General features: G+C 36.1%; 1 protein-coding gene across 1 annotated transcript in view; it reads left to right on the top strand.

Moving 5' to 3' along the window:
* PCDH11X (protocadherin 11 X-linked) overlaps positions 1-15,317 on the top strand; it is a 940,417-nt gene extending 925,100 nt beyond the window's left edge. The window contains exon 8 of the mRNA XM_043896468.1: positions 11,357-15,317. Within this exon, the coding sequence (XP_043752403.1) occupies positions 11,357-12,030 (674 nt within the window). The 3' untranslated portion in view covers positions 12,031-15,317. The remainder of the gene's footprint in view (positions 1-11,356) is intronic.
* The last annotated feature ends 4,681 nt before the right edge of the window (positions 15,318-19,998 follow it).

The following is a 19,998-nucleotide window of genomic DNA, read 5'->3' as shown; positions in this document are numbered from 1 at the left end:
CAGAATGACAACCACAAATACAGAAAATAAATCAAACTGATCACATGGATCGCAGCCTTGTCTAACTCAGTGAAACTATGGGTCATGCTGTGTAGAGCTACGCAAGACAGACAGGACATGGTGAAGAGTTCTGACAAAATGTGGTCCACTGGAGAAGGGAATGGCAAATCACTTTAATAGTCTTGCCTCGAGAACCCAATGAACAGTATGACAGGGCAAAAAATGTATGACACTGAACAATTAACTCCCCAGGTCGGTAGGTGCCCAATATGGTATTCTATGGAGAAAAATGAAGAAATAGCTCCAGAAGAAATGAAGAGGCTGAGTCAAAGGGGAAACAACACCCAGTTGTAGATGTGACTGGTGATGGAAGTAAAGTCCGATACTGTAAAGAACAATATTGCATAGGAACCTGGAATATTAGGTGCATGAATCAAGGTAAATTAGAAGTGGTCAATTAAGAGGTAGCAAGAGTGAACATTGACATTTTAAGGAATCAGTGAACTAAAATGGAAATCAAATAGGAAATCAAAACCCATAGGTTTTGAGTTGTCTTGTTTTCATTGTCATTTTTTTCTAGAAATTTTTTGATATCTCTTTTGATTTCTTCAGTAACCTGTTGGTTATTTAGAAATGTGTTGTTTAATCTCCATATGTTTGTGTTTCTTACATTTTTTTTCTTGTAATTGATATTTAGTCTCATAGGGTTGTGGTCAGAGAAGATGCTTGATATGATTTTAATTTTCTTACATTTACTGAGGTTTGAATTTGTGACCCAAGATATGGTCTATCCTGGAGAATGTTCCATGTGTACTTGAGAAGGTGTATTCTTCTGTATTTGGATGGAGTGTCCTGAAGATATCAATGAGATCCAACTCATCTAATGTATCATTTAAGACTTGTGTTCCTTATTAATTTTCTGTTTTGATGATCTGTCCATTGGTGTGAGTGGGCTGTTAAAATCTCCGACTATTATTGTGTTACTGTCAGTTTCTCCTTTTACGTCTGTTAGTGTTTGCCTTATGTATTGAGGTGCTCCTGTGTTCGGTGCATAGATATTTATAATTGTTATGGTTTCCTCTGGATTGATCCCTTGATCATTATGTACTGTCCTTCTTTATCTCTTGTAATATTCTTTATTTTAGCGTCTATTTTGTCTGATATGAGGGTTGCTACTCAAGCTGTCTTTGCTTTCCATTTGCATGGAATATATTTTTCCTTCCTCTCCCTTTCAGTATATATCTTAGGTCTGAAGTGGGTTTCTTGTAGACAGCATGTATATAGGTCTTGTTTTTGTATCCATTCAGTTAGTCTGTGTCTTTTGGTTGAGCATTTAATCCATTTACATTTAAAATAATTACAAATATATGTAGTTCCTCTTGCCATTTTCTTAACTGTTTGGGGTTGATTTTGTATATCTTTTTTCTTCTTTTGTATATTTTGACTATATAAGTCCTTTAACGTTTGTTGTAAAGCTGGTTTGGTGGTATTGAATTCTCTTAACTTTTGCTTGTCTGAAAAGCTTTTGATTTCTCCATCAGTTTTGAGAATGAGATCCTTGCCAGGTACAGTAATGTTGGTTGTAGATTTTTCCTTTCAGTACTTTAAACATATCCTACCATTCCCTTCTGGCCTGCAGAGTTTCTGCTGAAAGATTAGCTCTATCGAGTTTTCTTTGTATGGTACTTGTCACTTCTCCTTTACTGCTTTTAATATTCTTTCTTTGTGTTTAGTCTTTGTTAGTTTGATTACTATGTGTGTTTGCATGTTTCTCCTGGGGTTTATCCTGTATGGGACTCTTTGCGCCTCTTGAACTTGATGGACTATTTCCTTTTCCATGTTGGGGAAGTTTTCAATTATAATCTCTTCAAAAATTTTCTCCAATACCCTTTCTTTTTCTCTTCTTCTATGGGACCCCCTATAATTCAAATGTTGGTGTGTTTGGTATTGTTCCAGAGGTCTCTGAGACTATTCTCAGTTCTTTACATTCTTTTTACTTTATTCTGCTCTTCAGAAGTTATTCCCACCATTTTATCTTCCAGCTCACTGATTCATTCTTCTGCTTCAGATATTCTGCTATTGATTCCTTCTAGAGTATTTTTAGTTTCAGTAATTGTGCTGTTTGTCTCTGCATGTTTATTCTTTAATTCTTCTAGGTCTTTGTTAACTGATTCTTGCTTTTTCTCCATTCTGTTTTCAAGGTTTTTGATCATCTTTATTATCATTTTTCTGAATTCTTTTTTGGTATTTTGCCTATTTCTGCTTCATTTATTTGGACTTTTGCATTTCTAGTTTGTTCCTTCATTTGTGCAGTATTTCTCTGCCTTTTCATTATTATTATTTTTTTAAATTATTGTGCTTGAAGTCTCTTTTTCCCAGGTATCAAGGTCGAATTCTTTCTTCCTTTTGGTTTCTTGCCTCCTAAGTTTGGTCCAGTGGTTTGTGTGAGCTTCGTATAGGGTGAGATATGTGCTGAGTTTTTTGTTCCTTTGTTCGTTTGTTTGTTTCTCTTATGGGCAAGGCTGAGTGAGGTGGTAAGCCTTTCTGCTGATGATTGGGTTTGTATTTTTCTTTTGTTTGTTGTTTGGATGTGGCATCCTGCCCAGGGTGATGCACAGGGTGATGCTGGTTTTTTTATTCAAGTGGTTTCCTTTGTGTGAGTTCTCACTAATTGATACTCCCTAGGGTTAGTTCTGTGATAGTCTAGGGTCTTTCTCCCACTGCAAAGATCAGGGCTTGATCTCTGGTCAGGAACGAAGATGCCATGACCAGCTTCTTATGGCCTTAAGTGATATTAAAACAAATATCCCAAAATGAGAAACCAAAGATGAACCCCAGACAAATGACAGTTACAAAATCGGTCAAATACTAATTAAAACAATGCAATATGCACATACACATATAGACCCATCAGCAAAGTCAAAATAGTCCAACAAAAAGAAAGTACAGTAGACTGACCTGGCAAACAAAGGAAATCAAAAATTATATTTACCAGTTAAGAACAAAACTAACTAAAGCACACACTGGAAAACAAAACTAAAGCAAGGTGCCAAGTGGGAAATAAAGCAATGAAAACAAAGCTAACAAATATGTTGAAAGGAAGGGTAAGAAAGAAAAGAAAGAAAAATAGATTTGCAAAGTTAAACAGAGGTAGATGAAGAAGATTTATATACATTAAAGTTTGACTGCTGGGGAAAAGAGCAGTAGGAAAGGTAAACAAAGGAATAAATGTAGAAAATATAATAGATTTTTAAAAATTAAAATTATAAAAATGAGAAATGAATAAGAAAAAGGAAGAAAAAAGGAAAAAGGAAAACTCCACAGAAGTGCAGTTCCCAATGTAGAGGCAGGGTTTATAACAACAACAAAAAAATGCGACTGAGAAATGAAAAAAAACAAAAGCTCAAAAGCTTAATGAATTTTCATAGTGCCAATAAAATCGACAGCTACAATGGCGGGGGGAAAAAGGCGGGGTGGTGGGGGGAGAAAAAATTCCAAAGGAATTTACAGTACACGTCAAAACAAGAATAATAAATGTCTTCCTTGAGTCACTGCTTTCAGAGTCCTTTTCCTCGCTGGGAATCACAGTCCACTTCACCTCCTTAGGATGCCCTCCAACACTGTGCTGATCTCTGGACCTGCTGTGGGGGCAGCTCAGATTCTAATCTGGTCCTACTGCTGTGTATTCTTGATTCCAATGTCCACAGCTATTAGAATTAGTGTGTTTTCTTTTGTGGGAGCTCTCAATGAACTTTTATATATTCCATAGACACAGAGTCTACCTAATTGATTGTGTGGATTTAATCTGCAGCTTTTACAGCTGTTGGGAAGGTTTTTTGTCTTCTTCCTTAGCCACACTACCACGGGGTTTCAACTGTGGTTTTATTTCCCCCTCTACATGTGCGTCATCTTCTGGGGTTTGCTCCTGAGGCTGCTCTGGAGGGCTTGGGTTTGCCTCTGTGATGGTCAGGTGTGAAGGTGATTCAGCTGCTTGGGTGGCAGGGATTCTGGCAGCACCACGTACTCAGGGGAGTTGACAGCTATGGCAGCAGGAAATACAGTGCTATAGAAGGGTATGGCAACAAGTATTGGCCAATACTCTCCAGTATTCTTGCCTGGAGAACCCTCCTTCCCTGATAGAGAATCCTGGCAGGCCACAGTCTACAAGGTCACAAAGAGTCATACACTACCAAAGCAACCCTGCGTAAATAGACGCAAGACTTTCGCTCTGCCTCAGTGAGAACTGAGTGTGATGGTGGTGCAGCTGCTTGGCTTGCGGGGACCCTGGTGGCGCCAAGTGTTCAGGGACACGGACTGCCTCTGCCGCAGAAGTTATGGCCCTATTAGAGTCTTTTTTTTTTTTTTTTTTTTTTTGAGCTTCTTGTAGCTGGTGATCATAAGGCCTCTTTGGCCAGTCTTTCTCCATAGCTCTGCCCATTCAGGCACTTAGAGGGCTTCCTTGCCTGGGTTCCTTCTCTGTTGTTCAGCGTGTCAGGCACTTAAAGGGGCACCCTGGGTGGGGTCCTACTCTGTATTTCGGCACATCAGTCACTTAAAGGTGCACCCTCGAGTGGTCATACTCTGTAGTTCAGTGTGTCAGGCATTTGATAGGACAGGTTCTCTATTGTTCAGCTGCCGGTGCTCTTGGGTAGGGAGAGAAAGGCTCTGGTAAGGTCTCCAACCCCTATGCATGACTCAGCAGTATCACCTTGCTTCCATGACTGCCCAGCTTTCCTCCACAGGCATTTTCCACCACAATCTCCTCCCTCACATCCCCTCAATCTTTCTCTCTGCAGTCAACAGCAACCCTCACCCTGGGATTGTTCCACAACCTCTAAGCTCCAGCTCCCATCCACTATGCCTTCCAGGGGACCTGAATCCCTGTCTGGGGTATGTATGGCTGTAGCAAGGACTGAGTCTCATTCCATTTAGGCTGCCACAGATAAGTTGTTTCACTCTCAGCCTTAAATGTTTCTCCTGATTCAGACAATTGCCCTAATATGGTGATTGGACCCCTGCTTCAGTTCCCCCACCCACCAAGGGCAGGCCCAGTCCTACTAACACTCCTGTTTTTTCCCCCTAGTTCCTTCATCCTACCGAGTTTTGTGTGGTTCTATATATTCTTTTCTGCTGGTCAGGTACTCCTGTCAGCCCTCAGCTGGTGTTCTGCATGCACTTTTGTGTTTAAAGGTGTATTATTGATATATTTGTGTAGAGAGGTGTACTCCACATCCATCTACTCCTCTTCCATCTTATTCCCCCTTTAAAGAATACTTTAGTAGTACTCATTCAAATAGGAACTCTTAGAAAATTAATTATACTTTTAATTTTGAGCTTTTATTTAATATTGATTCAATAGTGGCTGGTGGATTTTTCTGTTCTTAGATATCCAAATATTAAGTTTATTATAAAACTTTTTAAATTTAAAACTAGTATTTTCATCAAGGTAGTCTGAATTCTGAGTCTAAGACATTTAGCTAAAAACATGATTTTCTATAAATTGCACTCACATACATATATGTTGTCAATAATCTCCCATTTATTTAATTGAATATAAGAATACATTTAGTAGCTCTGGATATATGTTTTCACTTTGTTGTAGCTTGTGGATTTTTTTAAGTCGTATATTTTACTAACTATTACTATACCCATTACTTAAAGAAAAGAGAGTTTATAAGGGACAAATAATATCAATACATTTCAGTTTATTTATTATTAAAACTCTGCTACTGAATTGATATTCTCTATTCAATTAGTACTTGCATGGTTTATCCACTATGAATTATTCAGAGTTAAGTGAAAAAATTAAAAAAAAATATTTTGGATTATTGTCAAGGTTAATTTCTGAGAAAATATCTAGAGATGTACTTAATTATCTATATTTTATAGTTCAGTTCAGTCACTCAGTCATGTCCGAATCTTTGCAACCCCCTGGACTGCAGCACTCCAGGCCTCTCTGTCCATTGCCAATGCAAGGAGTTTAGTCAAACTCATGTTCAGTGAGTTGGTGATGCCATCTAACCATCTCCTCCTGTCTTCAATCTTTTCAAGCATCGGGGTCTTTTCCAGTGAATCAGTTCTTCGCATTAGGTGGCCAAAGTATTGGAGTTTCATCTTCAGCATCAGTCCTTCCAATGAACACCCAGGGCTGATCTCCTTTAGGATGGACTGGTTGGATCTCCTTGCAGTCCAAGGGACTCTCAAGAGTCTTCTCCAACACCACCGTTCAAAAGCATCAATTATTCGGAGCTCAGCTTTCTTTATAGTCCAACTCTCACATCCATACATGACTACTGGAAAAACCATAGCCTTGACTAGATGGACCATTGTTGGCAAACTAATGTCTCTGCTTTTTAATATGCTGTCTAGGTTGGTCATAGCTTTTCTTCCAAGGAGCAAGCATCTTTTAATTTCATGGCTGCAGTCACCATCTACAGTGATTTTGGAGCCCCCAAAATAAAGGCTGTCACTGTTTCCACTGTTTCCCCCATCTATTTGCCATGAAGTGATGGGACCAGATGCCATGATATTAGTTTTGTGAATGTTGAGTTTTAAGCCAACTTTTTGACTCTCCTTTTTCACTTTAATCAAGAGGCTCTCTAGTTCTTCGCTTTCTGCCATAAGGATGGTATCATCTGCATGTCAGAGGTTATTGATATTTCTCCGGGCCATCTTGATTCCAGCTTGTGTTTCATCCACTTGGGTATTTCACGTGATGTACTCTGCATGTAAGTTAAATAAGCAGGGAGACAATATACAGCCTTGACGTACTCCTTTCCTGATTTGCAACCAGTCTATTTTTCCATGTCTAGTTCTAACTCTTGCTTCCTGACCTGCATACTGATTTCTTAAGAGACAGGTCAAGTGGTCTGTTATTCCCATCTCTTTAAGAATTTTTCAGTTTTTTGTGATCCACACTGTCAAAGGCGTTGGCATAGCCAATAAAGCAGAAGTAGATGTTTCTCTGGAACTCTCTTGCTTTTTCAATGATCCAACGGATGTTGGCAACTTGATATCTGGTTCCTCTGCCTTTTCTAAATCCAGCTTGAACATCTGGACATTCAGGGTTCACATACTGTTGAAGCCTGATGGAGAAGCTCTATACAGAAGAAACAACAAGACCAGGAGTTGACTGTGGTTTAGATCATGAACTCTTTACTGCCAAATTCAGACTTAAATTGAAGAAAGTAGAGAAAACCACTAGACCATTCAGGTATGACCTAAATCAAATCCGCTATGATTATACAGTGGAAGTGAGAAATAGATTCAGGGGATTAAGTCTGATAGAGAGAGTGCCTGAAGAACTATGGACAGAGATTTTTGACATCTGTCCTTTTGACAGAGGCGGCAGGGATCAAGACCATCTCCAAGAAAAAGAACTTCAAAAAGTCAAAATGGTTGTCTGAGGAGGCCTTACAAATAGCTGTGAAAAGAAGAGAAGTGAAAGGCAAAGGAGAATAGGAAAGATATACCCAATTGAATGCAGAGTTCCAAAGACTATTAAGGAGGGATTAAAAAAAAAAAAAAGCCTTCCTCAGTGCTCAGTGCAAAGAAATAGAAGAAAACGATGGAATGGGAAAGACTAGAGATCTCTTCAAGAAAATTAGAGACACCAAGGGAACATTTCATGCAAACATTGGCACAATAAAGGACAGAAATGGCGTGGACCTAATAGAAGCAGAAGATATGAAGAAGAGGCAGCAAGAATACACAGAAGAACTATACAAAAAAGATCATCACAACACAGATAACCACGGTGGTGTCATCACTCACCTAGAGCTAGACATCCTGGAATGTGAAGTCAAGTGGGCCTTCAGAAGCATCACTAGGAACAAAGCTATTGAAGGTGATGGAATTCCAGTTGAGCTATTTAAAATCCTGAAAGATGATGCTGTGAAAGTGCTGCACTCAATATGGCAGCAAATTTGGAAAACTCAGCAGTGGCCACAGGACTGGAAAAGGTCAGTTTTCATTCCAATCCCAAAGAAAGACACTGTCAAAGAACGCTCAAACTACTGCACAATTCGAATCTCTACCTTAAATGTGTAAAATAAATATAGGAGGGAAAATGAAACATTAACAATTTCTGAAACTAGCAGGAATTGAGAGACTTTACAATTAAACTGAACCAGAGGTGAATCTTGACTCTGGAATTTCTTGGCTGTGTGATGTTGGATAATGCATTCAAACTCTATGGTCTTTGGTTTCCCCCTTTATGAACTATTACTATTTCTTCTACCTTCATCTTGATGGAGTATTTATTTATTTTTTTCCACTCATGGTCCCTGGTTTGCACTGCCCAGATTGATGCCAGAGCAAACAGACAGAGGCAACCATTTGCATTCTTGATTCATTTTCAAAAGAACATTTATACTTTGCTCCTTGCTCTTTTATTCTTTAAAAAAAATAATTTTATATTGGAGTGTAGCTGATTAGCAATGTTGTGATAGTTTCAGGTGCACAGCAGAATGACTCAGCCATACATATACATGTATCCATTCTCCCCTGATCTCTCCACCCATCCAGGCTGCCACGTAACATTGAGAAGATTTTGTATACAGAAAATCTTATGAAATCCACTAAAAACCTAATAAAACTAATAATCAAGCTGAGAAGTTTACAGGCTTGAAGAGCAATATATAAAAACCAATTGTTCTTCTATATTTTAGCAATAAACATTCCAATAAAAGAAATTAAGAAAACACTACCATTTACAGTGAAATAAAATACTTAGGAGCAAATTCAACAAAGGGAATGTGAAGTTTTTACTCTGAAAAACTTGAAATAACTACTGAAATAAATTAAAGAATCTGCCTGCAGTGTGGGAGACTCAGGTTCAATCCCTGGGTCATGAAGATCCCCTGGAGGAAGAAATGTCTACCCTCTCCAGTATTCTTGCCTGGGAAATCCCATGGACAGAGGAGCCTTGTGGGATACAGTCCATAGGGTCACAAAGAGTCAGATACAACTGAAGTGACTTAGCACAGCCCAGGGCAAAATGGATTGACAGTTAGGAGTTTGGTTTAATATGGTCAAATGGATAGTAAAAAGTATTTGAAACATTCAATTTAGATTTTCACTTTTTATTTAGTGTTTTGGGTGACTAACACATACATACATACTGAAAGAAATTAAAAGTATAAATAAGTGGAAAGACAGTCCATGTTCAATGATAGGGAGACTTAACACTGTTAAAGTCTTAAGTCTTAATACTGTTAAAATCACTAACTGATTTTCAGATTCAATATAATCCTATCAAAATCTGCAAAATCCAAACTGAATTTTTGCAGAAACTGAGTGGAGGAATTGGAACCTTAATATATTTCTGGTGGTAATGTAAAATTGTGCAGTCAATGTGGAAAAGAGTTTGGCAGTTCTTTGCATTAAACTCCATACATAGGTAACTCCATACATAGGCAACTCCATACATAGATATATTCCCAAAAGAAATGAATAACTGTATCTACACAAAAACTTTTAAACAATATTCATAACAACATTACTCATCACAGTCGAAAAGTCAAAACAACTCAAATGTCCACCAATTGATGAATGGATAAATAAAATGTGATGTAATCATGCAAAGTATAATCTTGAGCAATAAAAAAATAATTGAAGTACTGACACATGCTACAACATGGAGTAACCTTAAAAGCATTATGCTAAATTAATCAAGCCAGTCTCAAAATACTTCAGTGAAAGGATTCCATTAACATTACATGTCTAGAATAGGAAAATCTATAGAAGAAAAAGGTAGATTAATGGTTGCTTAAGTCTGTGGAGTTTGATATGGTTGTTTAGGGCTGTGGAGTATGTGGAGAAGTGGTCAGTGAATGCTAATGAATACCAGGTTTCTTTTTGTAGTGAGAAGGATGTCTCAAAATTGATTGTGAAGACAGTGGCACAACTCTATGACTAAACATTATTGAATTATTCACTTTAAATGAGTGGATTTTATGGCATGTGAATTATATCTCAATAAAACTCTTAAAAAAGGAATTTCTATAAATCACAGATTTCAGTGAAAATGACTTGGTATCTATTTCCTCATCATAAAGAGGCAAATAACTCAATGCTGAAACTATGATGTATTCTTTTGTTGTAAAATTTAAGGCTGCCAGATCAGTTGCTTTTCTGATGGCAAGGAAATAAAATATAATTATGTGTATGTTTGTATATTTCCTTGCATGCTTTTATGATTTAATATCACTCCAAATACATAAAAATTTACCTTCTCAAATATTTCTAAAATAGAACTGTGCAAAAATATAGAATATTTTAAATGTTAATATTATAGGGACATTTTTTTTTAAGTGTCTTCTAAGTGAAGAAAAGTAAATGGTTATCTAATGGCGAAAATTAGTCTTATCTGTGACAACCATTTCTCATGTATTTTATTCCTTGGTTTTAAGTATGATAGGATAATGACAGTACCTGGGCTCTATATCCTGTTGAGGATTTACAGGAATATGAATTTCTATTTTTGACTTTTAAGATTGTTATGTCTTCTAAGAGAAATGACCTTTTAAAAAATTATGATATAATATTCTTCATTATCGCTAATAGCACTCTGCTCTAAAGTCAATTTTTATATTGATATAGCTACTCTGTCTTTCCTTTGCTAGTCTTTGTGTAGTATACTTATTGATATTTGATACCTATTGGCCTTTTAAAATTTTACAGAAACCTTATAAAGGAGTTTTTAAAAGTTTTATAGTTTAGAGCTAAGTATTTTGAATCTGTAATCCTTTATGTTGCTAAACTCTGATTTGCCAGAATTTCAGAAAATAAGGAATACAGAAATTAATTGTCTTTAAGATAATTATAGCTATATTTCATTCCTGAAACTGAAAGGCATATCTTAGAGTTCAATAAACTGTTTCCAAATTAACATAATTTATTCTTAGATCTATTCTCAGATTAATTAATTATGTTCTTAACCAAATCGTTAGCTATAATTGGTTAGTTCATTACATGTTTCTGTACTGGTTTTTCCATTCATTTCACTCATGTCAACCTTTTCTGTTAGTCAGGACCATATTTCAACAGATTTGGGTGTATAGATCAATGACCACAGCTTCCATTCACAGTCATAAACACAATTCAAAATATCTACTTTTGGGAGACTAAGCCAAAGTATCCTAATTATAAAAATGAAATGCCGTCCACCCACTCCTGATTATTTATATTATTGTAGGAATTACTTTGTGACAAATCGAGTGCCAACTATGAAAATATTAGAAGCCTCTGATGTATTTATATATAATTAAGCATTCATGTAACAGTATGATTTAAGTAGCTAATAAATGCATGCTTTTGAAACATAAACTTTATCGTTTGTTTCCCACCTTAACAGCTGCAGAAATAGCTATTCAACCTACTCTGGAAGAGGCCTCTGACAACTGCACTCAAGAATGTCTCATCTTGGGCCACTCTGATACCTGCTGGATGCCAGCTTCTCTGACTCATTCCAGCCCTTCACAGGCACAGGCCTCCACTCTATGCCACAGCCCTCCCCTGATGCAGACAACTCTTCGCCGACGCAACCCTCTGGTGACACAGGCAGTTGCTCTCTGCCACAGCCCTCCAATGACCCAGGCTATAGCACTATGCCACAGCCCTCCACCAGCACAGACCTCTGCTCTCCACCACAGCCCACCTCTAGCACAGGCTCTTCGCCACAGCCCTCCACCAGCACAGGCCTCAGCCCTTTACTACAGCCCTCCCCTGGCACAGGCTGCTACAATCCACTGCAGTCCTCCTCTGCCACAGCCTGCTGCCCTTCATCGCAGCCCTGCACAACCACCAATGGGTCTGCAGCAGGGTTGGGGGCAAGGTGCTGGCCCTGAAGGACTACTTTCTCTTGACCAAGGAGCACAAGGTAGTACAAGATCTCAGTTTTATGCCATGTCTGAAAGACTTCATTCTAGTGATGATTCGATTAAAGTCATTCCCTTGACAACCTTCACTACAGGCCAACAGGCTAGACCCTCTATGGATGATTCTCCAATTATGGAAGAACATCCATAATAAAGCTAAAATAGCTACTTCACATTTTCCAACAAGATGTTTATAATCAAAGTTTGAAATCCAATTTCAGTGAGTACTTCAAATTGTTAGATTTGTAAATAGCTATGTAAATAGAAATCTATACCAGAATCAAGCCTAGAGCTAGACCCTAGTCAAAAGTTAAAAATTAAAAAAAAAAAGTTAAAAATTAATTTACAGTTTGATTAATTTAGAATGTGTACTTAAAAAGAAAAATTGAAAAAAAAAAAAAGACATCCCTTTGTACAGAAAGTCTTATCATGACAGATATTAAGATAGTATATATTACTTCTGATGCACTGTATATTTTCTTTTCATCAACATGTGCAGTATTACTGATTGTTTTCCATTCTGTTTTTTCTGGACTCAATACGTAGTCAATGGAAAACTAGCAAATATCTGATCTTCCAAGAGTACCTTTATTCCATCTAAACTTTTGTTTAGACAACATTAGAAGGTGTAACTATGGTAACATTTTGCCTTTTTGTTTGATACTTGTTGTTGTCTCCACTTTTTTGTTACTAGTTTTTTTTGCAAACATGAACAGTAGGAAGTGTAAATATCTCATATTGTTGGTCTCTGTTTTTATGCTTTCTACTTTTATTTTAAGGATATATTGTTGATATACTTTTTATATTAATTTTCAGTGAAGAACTTAGAAAAACTCTATAGATTCTGTCAGTAACCTATTTCTCTACTCTTCAGTAGAGTTCGAGACACTAAAGTGCAATAACTGTGCCCAAATTAGGCAATTAACTGCTAAAAAGGGCCTCTTTCTTTTTTTGTTAAGTTTATCTTTGTAGTTTAGTGTAAAGTGCATCAGAAATCATGTTGTATCTGTCATCTTAAGCCTGTATTTCATTATTGATTGGGCCTTATCTTCTGAAATCTGTATATAACAGACTAGAAAATCACAAAGAAGGTGGATGTACTGAACACTTAATCCAAATAAATATAACTGTAGATAAAACCACATACTAAACCTTTAAGACTAAGGGATTTTTATCATTCTAGCTCAACCTACTGAAGCAAAACACAGATAACAAGATGAAAGTCAGGAAGGAACTTTTCAAGAGACATAATTATAAATGTACATCAAATGTGTTACAGTATAGAAATTTAAGGAGATGTGCAGAGGGAGAAATGAGGTTCATGACTGTTTCTTGGGGTGGAGAAGAAATACCCCAGTAACACACACACTCACACACACAAACACACACACCCAAGAAAATCTCATATATGAAACAAAATATGTCATTCTAAGCAAAGAATACATGAGTAATCCTAGGGAACATTAGTTTCCTTTTGTTGTCTATTCTTTCTTCTATTTTTTGTCCTCTTAACTGGCCGTGATCTTCTATGTGCACATTTCATCAATTTACAGAAATACCATCAACTTAATTTTCCTCCATAGCAAAACTGAGAAAATGTCTTATTTCAGTTTTACACTAAATCAAGAGACAATTGATGTTTTAGTTGGGATGGGGGGGGTGAATATTTCTCCTTGATTAAATTAGATATAGACTTTGTAATGTATAAGTTAAAGATATATAATTTAAACTGTGTGCACATGTTGTATTATAAACTGTGGTAAATGTATAGTTTTATTGGTGAAGGTTTCCAGTGAATGTTGAGAAAGCTTCTCTTAATGTGCCCAGCAGGCTACATAGCATTTTGAGACTATATTATTCCCATTATGAAACTCTTTAAATCTTGTCTGATTTGGTGTGTGAAACTTTTTAACTTTTAACTACTAGAGTTTAATTACTGAAATTTCAAATTAATTAATAGTACTGATTTTTCTTCCCCTTCCATTTTGGTTAATATTCAAAGGGATTTGGAGCATTCTGGTATTCTAGGAGCATGTGAGTCCTGAAGGACTGAAGATGTTTGAAAGTTTACTGAAATATGACCACATATATGTGTTGGTATTATCGTTGCTATGGTTGATGAAGATTTTAGACCTGGGGAAGATGAAAAAACCCAGAATGACAAAATCAGTGCTTCCAGTAGATTTTAGAATGTTTTTCTCTCTAAAACTTGCAAAGTTAATGTGAGTGTTTCCTCTTCTATTTTAGTTATTCCTATAGTTTCCTCTCTACATTCTTAGTTAAGATCTACACATACAAATAAATAAATAGATTAAAAAGGAGAAATTAAAAGACTATTAAATAATGCCAATAGTATGAATAGTTACTATATGTTAATGAAAATCAGAATAAAACCAAAGTCAGATTTTTTTTTCCTGATAGTGTGATCTATTTTGTTATGTGGGTGGCTCTTAAGTCCTCATATAAAATTTGTGAAGTGTTGATACCTTTCCTAGATATATAGGAATGAACAAATATGCTTTCTTGCCCTTTCTATCTCTGATTATACCATCAGACTTAGATTGTGTTCAGAATATTAAATGACTGGGCACCCTCTTCTGGGTTTGTACCAGAGAGACTTTAAATGGAAGCAGGCTCAAAGTAGCCAAAGAGGCAAGGGGTGTGAGCCCAGTTTTTATCCCCTGTGCATTCTCTTCCTAAGCTTCCACTAGGTCTGGCCTTGGCAACCAGTTACTGCCAAGATTTCAGATCCAATGAGATATTTCTCATCACATTGCAAACTCTTTCTTTGAGTGGATGGACAGAGCTATAGATTGACAAAACTCACAGATATTTTTAATGCACCAAATTTAGTTCCAGAACTTCAAATAAGCTTATTTTACTATAAATCAAAAATATTTTCCTTGAAAAAGTAAGATTTGATTTACTGATAAGAACTTACAGTTGAATGATAAAGATGGTAATAATATGTTCAATCAAACTTGTTCTATTTTTTGGCCATGTACAATCAATGTGATCATTAATTTACTAGCTATAATGTTAATATACTACATTTGTAAGTGTGTATTCAAACACCGTGTATCTTATATGCTAAGTGCATACACATTTTTTCCCTTGAACTTATCTTCAAGTTTTAGCTAATATTGTGTCAGTGTATTAGAAACAAACTTACATATGGTACAAATGATGTGATAAGTTTAGAGAGTACATTTTGTGTAGTCTTATTTAATTATTTAACATTTTGTTTTTGGTAATGTAAATTTGGTTAGAAAAAGGTCATAGTTAAATGATTAGTGCTATTGTGTATTGGTGACAGTTTATGAAGAGCCTCTGCCTTCTTAAATATTTGTCACACACTTTCGTTAAAGTGGAGAAAAATAAACTCAAAATATCACAAATTCTGCAATCCTAAAAATGCAGTCATGTCACAAGCAAAAACAAAGATCCTTTTCAGTCATGGGAAAATTAAGTTTTACCCACATACATATTTCAACATTTTTTTTTTGTTGTTTATATTAAGTCTGAATGTGCATATATCTCCTAATCCACATTTGTGAATATGAATATCTTTTTATTTAAACTTTTTATTCTCTTCTGATATATATTTGCCACTATGGTTATCATCTCTTGTTCTTTCCTATTTGGTTTCATATTTTCACATTTGGTTCCAAATCAATTAATAGTTACATTTAGATCAACTTTTCTCACAATCATTAGACACTAATTTGGCTATTTCCAAATGGCACAATTTCCCTGGAAAACATGGGAGCAAGAGAAGCTGAATTATTTCTGAAGAGGAAATTTTTTACAACACACCAATTACCACTCCAGAGGAATTTTATGCAGAGGCTTTAAAATATTCATTCATAGTCACTTTCTTACATTAACCATCCATATTTTTTTCAGTAAATATGATTTTTAAAAGCAGTGCAAGTTGACATCAATAGAAGTAGCAATGAGAAGGCCATGCAGAAAAATGTGTGTGCACAATTGAAAAGAAAAAAAAAAAACACAAAAAAAATGAAGGCAATTGTTTAGTGATTGTATGTGATACTTTTACAAATAAAATGTGTGGAATTTATGCTATCCCTGCTTAAAATACTTGGAATTTTATGAAATATGTATTTATGTTTGTATTTTGAGAAGATTCCTCCTCTGTGACATCATACAGCATCTGAAAGTGAAGAGTATCTCAAAGCAGCTATATCCATGCTTTGGAAGTGAGAAGGTTGGATATTTTATGGCGTAGGAAGGCAGTATGTAGTCCAGTGGCAAATGTGTATTGATTGTTTGATATCAGATTCTGTATTGCATGCTTTCTTATTCATTATTATAGGTATTAATAAAGCTATGAAAAATAAAAATACATATTTATTATGTGTGTTCATTTAAAAGTCAAAGGCTTTATTTTATTATAAATTGGTCTTAAAATCTATCTAGGGTAAAATATACCTTTAGATGGAACATTTCAATGAGTTAGCTTAATTTTTGTTTCCTCAGAGAGTCCCTTCCATTTAGTTTTTTGAAATGAACATCATTTCACCCACTTTTCAAAGCTGGTAAGTGATATTGTACTATTTTAGAAAATTTATTTTGTATCTTTCAAGACAAACTTAAGATATGGTTATTTATTTATCATTTAATGTAAATTTCACCTCTGGATTTCTGTACACGACCCTTGAGGATCCAAGTGAAACTTCTGGAGAATGTTGATAATATTTGTGGAACAAAATAACTTCATTCCTGGCTTCACTTTTACGTTGGCCAAATGGAGAGAATCCCAGTACTTTGAAACCTCTTAAGCTACACAAGGTCAGTAAATACTTGATTGCACTTGGCATTTTTATTAGTCCTTAAGTTTGAACAGAGCACATAATCTAGTGCTTTTTGTCTTCTTTCTTTTCTCACCCATCTTTCTGTAAGTGCTATATTAATATGCTTATTCCTACAAAAGGTTAGGTGGCTTAGAGGTAAAGATTCCGCCTGCAATACAGGAGATGTGGGTTTGATCTCTGGGTCAGAAAGATTTCCTGGAGAAGGAAATGGCAACCCACTTCAGTATTTTTTTTCTTTTTAAAAAATATATTTAATTTATTTTAATTGGAGGCTAATTACTTTACAATATTGTAGTGGCTTTCTCCATATATCAACAAGAATCAGCCACAGGTGTACACGTGCCTCCCATCCTGAATTCCTCTCCCACCTCCCTCTCCATCCCATCCTTCAGGGTCATCCCAGTACACTGGCCCTGAGCACCCTGTCTCATGCATCAAACGTGGACGGGTGATCCAGTTCACATATGGTAATATACATGTTTCAATGCTATTCTCTCAAATCATCCCAAGGTTGCCTTCTCCCACAGAGCCCAAGAGTTTCTTTTGCTGTCTCACATATAGAGTCATCGTTACCATCTGTCTAAATTCCATATATATGCGTTAATATACTGTATTGGTGTTTTTCTTTCTGACTTACTTCATTTTGTATAATAGGCTCCAGTTTCATCTACCTCATTAGAACTGATTCAAATGCATTTTTTTTTAAAGCTGAGTAATATTCCATTGTGGGTATGTACCACAGTTTTCTTATCCATTCGTCTGTTGATGGACATCTAGGTTGCTTCCATGTCCTAGCTATTGTAAACAGTGCTGTGATGAACATTAGGGTACACGTGTCTCTTTCAACTCTGGTTTCCTCAGTGTGTATGCCCAGCAATGGGATTGCTGGGTCATATAGCAGTTCTATTCCCAGTTTTTTAAGGAATCTCCACACTGTTCTCCATAATGGCTATACTAATTTGCATTCCCACAAACAGTGTAAGAGGGTTCCCTTTTCTCCGCAACCTCTCTAGCACTTCTGGTTTGTAAACTTTTTGATTGCAACCATTCTGACTGGCGTGAGATGGTACCTCATTGTAGTTTTGATTTGCACTTCACTCCAGTATTCTTGCCTGGGAAATGCCATGGAGAGAGGAGCCTGACAGGCTACAGTTTATGGGTTGCAAAGAGTCAAATAGGACGGAAGTAACTTAACAGGCACACCTGCACTAAAGGTTAGCTGATGAAGGAATTAAAATCAAACATTTAATTCAAGCAAAACTTTAATTTCTGCAAAAGAAGATTGGAATTTTAGAAGTATAATATATGTGTAGGTTAATTTGTGGTATTTCTCAGCTTGACTCCAGCCATTTGGGGAAAAAGAAACAACACAAGCTTTAGTGAGTAATATGTAGATTAGAAATTACCAGGTTAGAAATATACATTATCATAACAACCTTGACAGAAACTCTAAAAACATGAAAAGGTGAATATGGTGAATACGCACTCTGTGAACGGGGGGAAAGTTCTCTAAAGGAAAAAAAATATTAAAAATGTATATTTCAACAAATAAAAATATTGTGAGCTAATACTTAGTTTGATTAAAACCATTATTGAGCTTGTTGCTTTTATTGCCAGAATTGGTCACCTTGATTTATAAAATAAGTTGTTAATGGTGTAATGGAAATGGCTTCAAACAACAAAACACAACTGTGAAATGGTCAAGTAGGTACAGAGTTTAATTTCTGTAAGTTGAGTTACAAACTCCATAGCCATTTCAAGTATCTGAGATTCTACAGCTGCATAAACACAGCAAAAACTTAACCTGTACACAAACTTAATTCCATTCTTGTCTATCAAAATATTCTAAAGTTGATTGGGGAAAAGAGAAGTAAAAAATAAATAAAGAAGGAAAGACAACCATAAATGGAAGCTTAGCACTGTGAACAGTATGCATAACTTAGAGATCTACTAGTAGTACATTTTCTTCATAAACAGTTTTGAAGAGTTTCAGATTTACAGAACAATTGCAAAGATAAAACAGTACCCAAATGCTCATGTCCCAGTTTCTCCTATTATTAACATGATATACTTGTTGCAATTAATGTGCCAATATTGGTGTCAATATTATTATCAACTAAAGTGTGTGTGATTTGTAATAAGAAATATATATATTCAAATCTACCCCTGGGGCCTCGCACAAAGATTTTAAAACCCTTGCAAATTACTAAACATAAGAACACTAGAAACATTTTTTTGTTTGTTTGTTTCAATATTTGGTCTCTGACCCTGGTTCCTGACACAGAGCTCCTGAAAGGCTTCTAATTTTTTGAGTAGTAAGACGGTCTTTTGTTCTAATGAGGTAACTCTGAGTGGGCTCCTGGATGGCTCTTGAGTGAGATCTTGTCACCTGAAAGACCAAGCTATGATTGGAAGCCTGTAATTTTCAGCCTCACTCTCACCTCCATTTTCTTGAGAAAAGATAGGGTTGAAAATGGAATTAATAATCAGTCATGTTTATGTGATGAAGCCTCAATAGAAACTTAAGCATGATTAGGTTGGTGAGCATGCAGAAGTGCTAGGAGAGTGGTATGCCTGGGAAGGGCATGGAAGCTCTGTTCTCTTCCCACATATCTTGTTCTTTGCATCTCTTTCAATGGGATGTTCAGAAGATCCTTTATCATATCCTTTAATAAGCTAGTAAAGGTAAGTAAGTGTGTCACTGAGTTCTGTGGGCTGCTCTAGCAAATTAATTGGAGCCTGAGGAGGAAGAACCTCCAATCTGTAGCTGGTCATTCAGAAGAACAGGTAATAACTTGTGTTTACTATTGCTGTCTAAAGTTGGGGGTGGGAGATAGTCTTGTAGGACTGAAGATTTAACTTAAGAAATCTAATGCTATCCCTGGATAGTTAGTGTCAGAACCGAGCTGAACTGTAGCATATCCAGCTGGTGTCTCACACAGAGAATTGCTTAGTCTAGAAAAATACCTTCCACACATTTTGTGACTAGAAGTACCAGAAGTGAAGTATTCCATGTGAACAGTAAACACACACAGAAAAGAGGAACACAGAAGAAAGTAGAAAACTGAGTTTTACCTTTTATAATGGCAAGTAGAGACACTGAGTGCTTAGACACGTAGAGAGCAAGTACAACAGCTGAATATCTCTCATTTCTGAGGTTGGCAACAAAAATTGCTGGATTCTAACTTGTTTTGGCTTTGCGAAGAAGTGTAGATAAACTGATTATTATTTGATAGATTGGTGCTTTGGAGCTCAATTTTATCTACTATGGGATATTCACTAGA

Source organism: Cervus elaphus, chromosome X (assembly GCF_910594005.1).
Source record: "Cervus elaphus chromosome X, mCerEla1.1, whole genome shotgun sequence".
In the NCBI taxonomy this organism is placed as follows: Eukaryota; Metazoa; Chordata; class Mammalia; order Artiodactyla; family Cervidae; genus Cervus; species Cervus elaphus.
This window is presented reverse-complemented; position numbering and strand designations above follow the sequence as displayed.